This window comes from Sodiomyces alkalinus (genome assembly GCF_003711515.1).
Source record: "Sodiomyces alkalinus F11 unplaced genomic scaffold SODALscaffold_11, whole genome shotgun sequence".
Classification (NCBI taxonomy): domain Eukaryota; kingdom Fungi; phylum Ascomycota; class Sordariomycetes; order Glomerellales; family Plectosphaerellaceae; genus Sodiomyces; species Sodiomyces alkalinus.
The window spans coordinates 223,469-234,977 of record NW_021167089.1 but is presented as its reverse complement, the minus strand read 5'-3'; the positions used below and the strand labels follow the sequence as shown (position 1 = coordinate 234,977).

The 11,509-nt window shown below is 55.3% G+C and overlaps 3 protein-coding genes across 3 annotated transcripts; 2 read left to right on the top strand and 1 right to left on the bottom strand.

Annotated features, from left to right (window-relative positions):
- Positions 1 to 78: 78 nt before the first annotated feature.
- SODALDRAFT_353038 (Pex24p-domain-containing protein) lies at positions 79 to 2,106 on the bottom strand (the record flags this gene model as incomplete). The annotated part of the gene is made up of 3 exons (XM_028613625.1): positions 1,518 to 2,106; positions 172 to 1,394; positions 79 to 140 (listed from the first exon to the last, which is right to left on the bottom strand). The coding sequence occupies exons 1-3, from the start codon at positions 1,742 to 1,744 to the stop codon at positions 79 to 81; spliced, it is 1,512 nt and encodes a 503-aa protein (XP_028463116.1). The 5' UTR covers positions 1,745 to 2,106.
- Positions 2,107 to 4,080: 1,974 nt separating this feature from the next.
- SODALDRAFT_61306 (hypothetical protein) lies at positions 4,081 to 8,945 on the top strand. The gene is made up of 3 exons (XM_028615537.1): positions 4,081 to 4,242; positions 4,404 to 7,593; positions 7,660 to 8,945. The coding sequence occupies exons 1-3, from the start codon at positions 4,181 to 4,183 to the stop codon at positions 8,758 to 8,760; spliced, it is 4,353 nt and encodes a 1,450-aa protein (XP_028463115.1). The 5' UTR covers positions 4,081 to 4,180; the 3' UTR covers positions 8,761 to 8,945.
- A 450-nt stretch (positions 8,946 to 9,395) lies between these two features.
- SODALDRAFT_328628 (hypothetical protein) lies at positions 9,396 to 9,937 on the top strand. Its single transcript, XM_028610744.1, has one exon. It carries the CDS (start codon positions 9,403 to 9,405, stop codon positions 9,736 to 9,738), a length of 336 nt encoding a protein of 111 aa, XP_028463114.1. The 5' UTR covers positions 9,396 to 9,402; the 3' UTR covers positions 9,739 to 9,937.
- Positions 9,938 to 11,509: the final 1,572 nt, after the last annotated feature.

Here is an 11,509-nt window from a genome sequence, read left to right as displayed (position 1 = left end):
GGTTCTTTTTTTCGTTCGTTGCATTTGAGTAGACTTAGGAATCCCCGTTACTCGTACTCGCGCGTCTTTTGACGAGTCTCACCCATCGCCGACGCCGCCACTCTCCGCGCCTGCCTTCGCCGTCTTCCCCTTCCTCCCAGCTAGGCAAGGGCATAGACCTCCCCTTCTTACCACCTCTGACGCTGCCCGCCATGGACGCACTTATCCTAGAAAAGTCCACGACCCCGGCGCGACCCTCACCAACCCCTCCCCCGTTATGATCCCCGGCCAGACCCGCCTGGGCCTCCCGCTCGTCGTACATGTCGTAGACCCAGCGCTCGCCCTCGGTCTCCACCTCGACACCGGTGATGATGCGCTCTTCCACCCACTCGCGGCTCCAGAGGTCGAGAGCCCACTTCTTCTCGCTCCATTCCCAGCCGTCAGGGGGCAGGACGTCCTCGAAGAAGCGGGTGCCGCGGGGCCGCTGGCCAGCGATGCGCGGGGCGGACAAGGGGTCGTACGGGGACGGGGAGAAGAGCCAGGGCTCCCACTCGGCGGAGGTGGCGCTGGCGCGCTGGAGCTCGAAGATCTCGACCTCGCGGGTCTCCGGGGCGGAGTCGAGGATGACGTCGGAGGCGGCGAAGGCGCGGAGGCGGGCGGCGGCGTGGCGCTGGTGCGGGGCGACGTGGGCTTTGTGGGCGCGGGCGAGGGAGGGGGAGAGCGCTGGGTGGGAGCTCAGGAAGACGAACCAGCCTGCGGCGAGGAAGAGGAGGCGCCAGGGGATGAGCGAGGCGGTGATGGTGAGGAGCAGGACGGCGAGGGTGAGGCCGAGGAAGAGGGCGGAGGAGAGGGATTCGTCGGAGAAGTTGGTGAGGGGTTGGAGGAGGGCGACGACGCTGTCGTGGAGGTTGGAGAAGTCGTCCATGACGTTCTGCAGGTCGCGGATGTTGTGAAAAAAGTCCTTGGATAGTTCCTTGGCCGGCCGGACGGTTGGGGCCGGTGCGAGGGGTGGTCCCCGCGGGGAGTAGCCCATGGACTGCTCGGAGGAGAGGGTGCCTTTGGGCGGGGCCGGGTGGCGTGCTAGGAACGCCGGTATCAGGACGGCGAGGAGGAGGGCGGCAGGAGGCAGGGCGGCGAGAAGGTACGGGTCCAGGCAGACAAAAGTATAGATGGAGAGGATGGAAAGAGTACAGGTGGGGTGGTCCCAGGTGAGGAGACGGACGACGCGGTCTTGGAACTGGAAGACGACTCCGATGCGAGCGTTGAATCGGCGGAAGTTGTTGGACATGGTGGTGAGGTTGAAGTTGGGCCGCTCGGTGGGATTGGGCGCTTTGTCCTGGGGAGCCCCCCGAGAGAGGACATCGTCGCCGGCTGACATGACGCCCTCGGATTCGGGTATAACTTGCTGTAGGAGTCTGACAAAAAAGTAACATGGTCAGCCACGCGTCTCTGGGATGACAGGTCTGTCGTTAGGTAGTCAAGGGCGGTGGGTAAGGGGGGGAACCCTGGCATGGTAGGAGGGCCGGGAATGGACGTACTTTTCAACCAGGCGGTCCTGGAGAGTGGTTCTACCTAGCGATGCGACACGGTCTCGCAGCCCTTTGCGCCCAGTTAGGAGTGACCAGTCGCTCGCGTCGGGGTCTCGTGATGGCGTCTGTGATTTCTGTGACGGTGTCGGCGATGAAGTCGCCGGTTGTGGTTCGGGAGCCTCATGTTCAGCCATCTCCCTTCCGGGGTTGAAGACGTCGGTGGTGTACTCGTCCATTGTTTGGAAGGAATTAAGTTATTAAAGGTATTGGGCATTGAGGGTCTGGTGAAGCCGGTCGGAACGCTGGTTGGCCAGGCAAGGGGCAAGGCAGTCGATGCTTGCATAAGGTAGGCTTTCTATGTCATCTTCTCGATCCAGTGAGAGATCTACCTGCGAGGGAGTGGTGGTCTTGCCAGCGACAGGATGGACGGGGATCTCGGGCTGTGCCCACTAAGAGTGAATGCGACTTATGCTTGTCAACTAAACGAGTTGTCCGACATTGGTAGGTGACTTGTGCGAAACGATGTTTTGAATAGGTAGGGAACGGCAACGCAAACAACCAAACACGAACACTGTACTGTGGGTACAGTGGGTGCCGAAGATGCATGTGATGGAGGACGAGCTTACAGCGTACTAGTCATTAACATCATGGGCTTAGATGCTGGGATCGCCCATAGTCACATGATCATAGGTGTGATCCGTTGGTCTGATGGTACCTTATGGTGGGCCACCATTGTCTGGAGTACCTACGTTAGGTAAGCCCACGCCACAACAGCCACGATTACCAACAGCTTACAACGGAAGGTACTTACCTTACCTTACCGAACTGTGTCCATCGTCCCCATGCTTGTTGGACGCTGCAAATTACCAATGTCGATTGTTGATTAGGAACCACTGGTCTCGTGGTTGCTACGAATTGGGACTCGACGAATTACTATATGCATTGTCAAGAAAATCCATACCTACGCACCTAAAGAATACCCTAGAAAGCAGGATGGTCAACAAGAACATGAACGCGCCCATGGAACAAGATGGTCAGGTTTTGAATCATAGAATATCTGGTGTCAGTTCACGGGGACAGGAACTGCACTGCTTTTATCATCTCGTCGCCCAATCTCGGGGCTCTGCGGGGTTAGTGAGTATGTAGTTACAAGAAAATGCCCGAATGTCACCAGAACAACAATGTTGCATTGTCCGCTCTGTATGGCCTCGGTCTACGGGAAGCCCTGCTTGAGATCGCTCAAGACGTCCTAAGTGGACACGAAATATTATCCTTTTCTGTTCCTTTGCACCAGAGGTTCACGATTCACTTCTCACCTCTTATTGCCGCTGCTATTGACTGTCGCCAGGGCGATATGATCCTGTCACAAAGAGTTTAGCGGTCGCCGAGCCACTGGCAGCAGGACTATGACCGAGGGTGTGTGAATGCAGGGGCTATCGATGAAACTGCACCAACAGGCCTGCATGCGATTCGCTACTGAGCTTTGCCCTTATGCTGATCACTGCATATAATAACAGGGTCGCCTTCACCGTCTTGGAGGGTTTTCTATGTTGAGTGTCCAAAGCACATTAGGGTGCAAGACGGTCTATATAAGAAAATACGAAGTAAGACAAGTCAAGACTCCTAGGACTATTAAACCTCGACATCTTTCCGTCTGTCCACCTTGTCGACCTCACTCCAACAAAACTAAGCAGTGACTGAGCGAATAATATGTACGGAGTACCTGCATATAATATGTACGAAGTACCTTATATGCCCAGCCTTAGTACCCTTGGTGAATGAACTAACTAAGGTAACCTAAGGTACCTACCCTAGGTAGCTAGGTACCTTACCTTTACAAGTCCCAGGGGCGAGTACGAAGTACGGTGCATAAAGGCGCCCTCTCCGCCATTCATCTTTTCTCAACTTCCACTGCCAGGTAGGGATACACGTAACTGGAAGCGTCCCTTCTCTACGTAGTCCAGTAATTCATTTATAGCTCCGAATTAATTTCAAGTTCTGAAGCTGGTGGCTGGTGAATGACCGTTGAGCCGCGTACCGGTATACCACTAGGATATAACACCACCGACACTTTTAGGTGCGCCTCAACTGCTACAACGTGACTGTGGCAGCCTGAACACGGGGAGGGCTCCACAAGACGCACCCCTTTTGGCCGCCCTGAATTGTCGAGGTACCTCTACAGAGTATAAGGTATCGTAAGTACCTAATGTAAGGTATTAATTCGTTACTTCGTAGTACTCTGTGTCTCCGTACTTCGTTCAGCAGGAAAAGACAGCAGGGCCACCTGCATCGTTCTTTCTTCCACGACAAAACAAGCAGCACAAACAAGTTCCTACCCCTAATAAAAACGTCCATTCATATCCTCCAAACCCGCATCCCGAGTCTCACCCCCTCGAGGAACAAAACGCAGGGCAGGCTACGGTCTCGTTGCGCTGCTCCGTACCTGAACCCGTCGACCATTCATTCTCATAGTCTTCGGTCGCGTCCGGAATGAGGTAGCCTTTCGAATGCACTCAGCTCCCTGACCGGACTGAGTTGTTGGCTGTATCCCCCTACTCGGTGCTCCGTACGATTTTCCGTTCCCGTGCTGCACCAGACCGCATCTTTCAGGACAACCACGACCACTCGTCTCCCATTCGCATGACCCTTATTGGGAACACGTTCGATACCACATGGTGAAAGAGCACAGAGGTCCGGCTGGCCCTAGACCAGCCAACTTCTCCCCGACTAGACGGTGCGTTGCTTCTCCCCTCATTGCCCTGGCAATGTCCACCATCAACCGTTTCATTTCAGCCCTTGTTCCCCTGCTCTTTGCCCTGGAAAATCGTCCTTTTGTTCTCTCCTGGACCTTGCATCCTTGATATGCTAACCCTTCTCTCTTTTATGCAACAATAGGGACTTCTCTGCTACCACGAGGAACACAGCCAATACATCTCCCGTGAAACAATCCATCTTGGACGCACCAATGCTCAGCGCCTCGACTTCGAATCATTCTCTGTTTTCCTTCAGCGGGAGGAATGGCGACTCGCTGCCTACAATTGAGCCAACGGGGTCCTTCGACTTCTTGCCCTCAGTGAGCTTTGACGATCTTCAGACAAGCCTCGAGTCGGCTTCGACCGAATTCAAACTGGCCCAGTTCCCGTCCCCGACTGGTCAAGGCAGCATACTCGAGTCGCAAGGTCTCGGCAGCAACGCCACAATGGCCGATAAATCTAATCCTGACTCTCAATCCGGCGCCGCCACTATATCAGCCTCGTTGATCGCCAATACTTCCACTCGCGGTGGCAATCCTCCACCTGTTTCCCGTCCGGGCAGGTCCGGTTCAATCCTGCGAAGACCTAGTACGTCGAGCCGGCAGCCCAGCATCTCCTCCACAGTCTCCGGCTTCTCTGCCGCTGGCGACAACACTTCAACGGGCACCGCCTCCACGAGAACCCGTCGGCAGAGCCACTACCCGCCTGTGTCGAGTACCAACATTGGCAAGCCCCCCAGGAAATCCATTGGCCCTGGTGTCATCGATGGTGACTATTCTATCCGTACAGGCCAGAAGCGGAGGCCTAGTCTCATATCCAATAATGGAACCGGCACAGAGTCCACACGGACATCTCTGGATGGCAATGTCGGGTTGGGGCTCGGCCCTGCACGGAACCTCTCCGGCATGACCATCGCCAATTCGCGTGCGGCTAAAGCCAGGTCTGTCGGCCAGCCGCTACCACGAACAAACTCCTCGAGCCTAACCGTAGGTAATATGCTCACTCCCGACCACAGCAATCGCATGTCCACCGCGATTTCGCCGCGGTCCCCCAGAGTCGCAGGCAGGGGCAGTGCTGCTCCTGGCTCTGCCCAGTCCGCAGCCAACCAGAAACGCGCAACCATGATGTCCGGCATGCCCATACTCCCTCACCCCTGTGTTGCGACGGGCCTAGGTGCCCGAACCATCAGCCCTACAGACACACGTCGGATGAAGCGCATGTCGATGCACCAGCCTCAGATTCTGGATCGTCTGGCCAACGCGCCGCCCCCTCCGCCCTCCGATAGTCGCGAACAGTCTAGGTCGCCGTCCATGATACCACGAAAAGCGTCCGCCACGCCTTCGTCGTCACGAACCACTCCTGATACCAACAGAAAATCACACCAATCCGGCTTGTCAGTTGGGCCCTCCCTCTTTGCGCCCAATTCCGTCAGAGCATCGATCGGACCTGCACCGCCGCGGCTGTCGACATCAGGATCTACCTCACGCTTACCGACCCCGAAGACGCTTCCCCCGCACCCTCATAGTGGCATCGTAGCCGACGATCACGAGGGTGTCCCTCCTGTACCCGCGATACCCAAAGCATACGAGTCCCCGAAAGATACTTCGGCCGATATATCCTTCTTGGACAAGCGGAAGGCCACTTTGGCGGCCGACGCTAGCAGTATTCATAGCAACAACTCCACCGGGAGCTTTTCCATCCCTTCTGGACCTGAGACCGGGGGCAGAGTCCGACGGAAGGCAAGTACCCGGAAGTCAACCAATGCGGCAGTACCGGAGACGGAAAAGAAATCTGCGCTGGCTCAAACAAAAAGACATCCCGCGGGCTTACGCCTGCCGCCCATTACGGTCGGTCCTCTGAATCCCTCCACCGCTGCCAGAGTCGCCGCTTTGCAGGAACAGGGTCAGTCGGAACGGAATCTGAGCCCCCCACCGTCTCGGGTTATTGCCAAGACACCGTCAACCCCAATGACCGCCTCCAGGAGCACATTCTTCTCGAGGAATTACCAAGATGGCCACACGGAGCCGCTTCATTTTCGGAGCAGCAGCACCGTACATCATTCCCGTCTCGACAGTGCTTCGGGTGCCGGCGGTACAAGCTCATCTGAGTCGATCATAGGTTGTGGATCCGAAGTTCCCAGCCGGAAGCCTAGTATGTCTCCTTTCTTATCCTCCTCGGTGCCCAGAAACGGCCTGGATCCCGAGTTCATCAGGAGACCCAAGACTGGCGACATTGGCAATGTGACGGAGCCGATCCTAGATGCGAGATCCCAACAGAAGAAGCCTTCTGGTCCTAGGGCGCCGAAACTAGCCAAGTCAAGGACCAAGTCGCCACCCCCTGCCTCAGACCCTGAGGAACCACCGACGCCGTCATCGATGAGCTCGCTGCGGAGAAAACTGAGCCTTTCATGGAAGAGGGGAACATCGAAGAACGGGACCACCACCAATCCGTCCGGCGCCGCGGATAAGGTTCCCGACCTGGCCAAGCAGGACAGCATGCCTCCCCCTCGCATTCCCATTTCGGCAACTGTCGGAAGCCTGGATTCGGTACAAGCTCCCAGCCCTAATACGTCTCTCAAATCTTCGGGTACTTATCTGGAAAGCCGAAGACGGAAGAGCTCCGCGTCGGGGCTGCAGGGCCATGGTCACGAGAGGACAAAGAGCGAGAGCCTGGGGCAGAATGGCAGTCCCCGAAGGGAACCAGGAAACGGCCCGGCTGCGGCTGCGGCTGCGGCAGACCACCAAGGTGGCGCCTCGCGCAACGCGTCTGTCATGCAGAGGATTCTTCGCCCCAAAGCATCTGCCTCCTCAATCCGACAGCAAGATCCCTGGACGGCCGAGCTCGACAAGCACGACCTGATTGCGGAGGATGAAATGAGAAAGATGGGCTTGAGAAGAGACGAAACCGAAATCGCCGCAAAGTCCCTCGACGCACTGAGGAAACGTGCGACGCCTAAAGAACGCGTCAGTGCGGCGGAAGCAGTCAGGATAGCCATGCTCAACGTGTATGAGCGAGGTGAGATCATGGACTATGACGACGTCTACTTCTGCGGCACGCAGAACGCGAAAAAGGTCGTCGGAGATCTCCAATCGGCCAAGCCTAACTTTGGATATGACGACGACCGTGGTGATTATACCATCGTTCCGGGGGACCATCTCTCCTATCGGTATGAGATCATCGACGTACTAGGAAAGGGGAGCTTCGGCCAGGTGGTCCGCTGCATCGACCACAAGCTGGGTGTCTTGGTCGCCGTCAAAATTATTCGCAACAAGAAGCGGTTCCACCAGCAGGCTCTTGTCGAAGTAAACATCCTGCAGAAAATCCGCGAATGGGTGAGTCGGCACGAAGGGGGGAGAGACCAACTGGAAGCTGCAGTCACTGATTTACATCCATCGCAGGATCCCAAGAATACACACAGCATGGTCCACTTCACGCACAGCTTCTACTTCCGTGGACATCTCTGTATCTGCACGGAACTCCTTGACATGAACCTTTACGAGTTCATCAAGGTCAACTCTTTCCGCGGGTTCTCCCTCAGGCTTATCCGGCGGTTCACCAAGCAGATACTTAGCTCGCTGAATATGCTGAAGAAACACAAGGTTATTCACTGCGACTTGAAGCCCGAAAACATCTTGCTGCGGCACCCGCTCCATACCGAGATTAAGGTCATCGACTTTGGATCCAGCTGTTTCGAGAACGAGAAGGTCTACACGTATATCCAGTCGCGGTTCTACCGCTCTCCAGAAGTCATCCTCGGCATGTCGTACGGATTACCCATCGACATGTGGAGTCTGGGCTGTATCCTTGCCGAACTTTACACGGGGGTGCCCATCTTCCCTGGCGAGGACGAGCAGGAGCAGCTCGCATGTATCATGGAGGTTTTCGGTCCACCGGAGAAGCACTTGATCGAGAAGAGTACAAGAAAGAAGCCCTTTTTTGATTCCATGGGGAAGCCCCGCCTGGTGCTATCCTCCAAGGGCCGCAGGCGTCGCCCGTCCTCTAAAACGCTACAGCAAGTCCTCAAGTGCGACGACGAGCCATTCCTCGATTTCGTGGCCAGGTGCTTGCGGTGGGATCCGGACCGACGCCTCAAGCCTGAGGACGCCATTTACCACGAGTTCATTACGGGTAGGAAGACGAGCGTACCACTGCCACGGGTTCCCGCTCGAGACAGCTCTCCGGTCAAGCGCCACAACACCATCTCGACACCCAGACCCCTCCCCGAACCTCCCGGGGGCGGCAATAAGGGTAACGGACCCTCACTGCGGCCCCGTGAGGCGTCCGGGGTCAGTCCTCATAAACCCGTTTCGGGACCTGTGCGCCGGCCGTTGGGAGCCAACGGTGCACTGCATGTGGCCTCGGCGAAGCGCACCAGTACTGGGCCTGTCGGCACTGTTCCCGGCACGAGCCATCTCCCCCGGGTCGCTGGTAGAAGCGTTAGCGCCAAACAAGACCTCGCCTCAGCTGGAGCCGCCGCAGCTATGAGTCGACGAGCATGAAAGACATGATTCAGTTGCCATGAGTCCTTACCTCGGCCAATCCTAGTGGCCAAGGGTGATAAAAATGGACTGCGGATACCATGGACCAAGCATATGCAATGCCTGCTGCACCATGTAATTTCTTTCTTTCTTTTTTTTTTGAGCATGACGGTTCTCATCACGATACGATGACAAGTATACCTACATCAACATACACGCCGATATATGACTGGCCCCTGCCACATCCCAGAGAAGGGACGGGATGTGGCACGGGACTTGTGTTGATGGGTGAACGAAGTAGCCTAAGGGCTTTCTGGAGATGGATTTCTGGGTCCTGCCGGTCATAAGCGGTATAGAGGAGGTGCAACGACGTGAAAGCTGGGTTTGTCCATGTGCTTTTTTTCTTATTTTTTCGACCTTATATTTATATATGTATTGACGGCGGTGACGGAGAAGGCATTCGAGACGCAGAGGGCATTTCGATTCCACTTTCTGTTACTGGTACTTCTTGTTTCTTGTTTCTCTCTCCTCCGGCCGTTTTATTGCCAATACACATTCTTCGAGTTTGCATGGTTGCTTGCCCATATATATATATATATATATATATATATATATATATACATGTACCTGACACAGGGAATGGATTCACGGCATACCTTGAGCATGGTGGCGAATGGTCATCGGAACCAGGCTTGGTCTTCGGTACCGTTCCCATCCGGCTTGTCCTGTCGCCATCGATCGCGGGAGACGGGGCCATCCAGCGCTCGGTTGTTTGTTAAACGTCGCCAGCGTGGCTCGAGGTGGATGCTCATCTGCAGTTCGCAAAGCGGTGCCCTGATACGGAGCTCCCATCAAAGAAAGCATCAAGCCATCGAGCCATCGAGCCTTGCGCAATTCTATTGCAGACAAGGAAATGTGATGAGATGGACTATGGGGTCCGCTGGAGAAAACGAAGGCCCTGGGTCAATGGGTCGTGCTCTTGGAATGGCTTACAAATGAATACTGCCCCTTGCTTCGACTTACTTCTCCCTCTTCCAAGGAGTGGAAGTATCAATAAGCTGGAAGATGGTCCAGGCTCACCACGGGTTGTATATTCAAGCATCATAACGACAGGGGGAAGGGTTAACCCCATACGAGGAGGCTCTTCCTGTCGAATCGACCTAGAATAATCAGTACCCTACTCGAAATTATTACCGCCCGATTTCTAATTAAAGAAATACCTCGACCCCCAAGCATCGACTGCCGATGAAAAGGCAGCCAGACGGGGAACCGATTTGCTGTGGTAGGTCTTGGCCTTCCGTGACGGCACTGCATAGGTGTTGTGTGCGTCAAATCCAGCGTCCAGTGGGAGGCATCCAACCAGTATCCTCATGGGGAGCTAGCGCCAGGACAAAATTGCCAATGGTCATGTAAGGTGCGTGCGTGTGGGTGGTAGGTAAGATGAGAGTGCTGCACCGGGCCGCTTCCGACTACCTGGAACAGGAAGATCTACTCCCATCGACTCATACCCATGACGGAGGCCCGAAATACTAATCTATTCCGGCCGGTCTTTGGCAGATGGCAACCACAACGAAGCAAGTGGGGTTAATAGACATGAGCAGGCAGGCAGGGCCCGGCAGGAAAGAAAAGAGGCCCACGGCAGCCAAGTAGAAATATCCCATGCCAGGACAACCTGCGGCGCCATTCATGAACCTGTCTTGAAGAGTGGGTAAAGGAGGTGCAGGAAACCACGATGCCTTGTCGCGTCCAGGATCAAGCTGGTCTGGAATCCGACTGCGGCGGAGACCTCGAGTCTGGCCGACAAGGCTAAGCATCGGCAAATGCAAGAGATTAGATGACGAACAGTGACTGACACTCCTTGATATACAGTGTCCATTTATGATGAACAGCTGCGGGAGGTAAATTTGGCGTCATGCGGATGTACGGAGCATATCTGCCATGTCGTTGCGAGTTGCACGCTAATGAGTAATAAGTGAGGCATGCATGGGTTGATGTCGCTACTACTGCATATGGACTAGTTGTGGCTGGGGCGAGGCCCGCTGGTGAACTGAAGCCGCAGACTAACTGCATCGGGACGTAATGTTTCCCGGGAGGATGGGGCTTGGGCCAGCGGTGAGGTGGGACCCCTGTCCTCCGATAGAATGCAGAAGTATCGTTTACATAACGTACAACGTAATTCCCCCATCGCAGTTCCCAGATCGCATAGGCCCGACAGGACAAAGGAGGACGAAAGAAAGAAAGAAAAGAAGAGACGAGCTTCCCGACTGACAACCAACTCCTCTTGAGTGCCCTTACATGCATGTAATTACTCATGCGTGAGAGGAAGTGGAAAATGAGGTGTACAACGTAGCAGGTGAGAGGGACGTTCCCCAGGGGACCCAGAAAAGAGGTGCGAGTAGCCCCACAGAGAGACGCCGGCGACTCCGGTCCCCGATCCGAGCGAAACAAACCCATGCCATGCGGATGGTAATTAGCAGAACTTCGCACATGATATCGGAAGGCAGGGCACGGGGAAACGGTGAAAAGAGAGCGGGCTTGTGGGAGACTTGAGGTGGACATTTGTGTGGTTCCATACCACGTGAACCGAGGCTGTGTTGATGCATCGTCAGGGATTATTTTGGGAGGAGATGATATGGGACGGAGAGGGAGTTCTCGTCGAAGCGCCTCAGCCAATCGCTAACGCTCCACGCTCATCCAACGTATGTATGGGATTAATATAAACGAACTACGTATGTACATACCTACCTAACTACAGTATGGGTAGGTATAT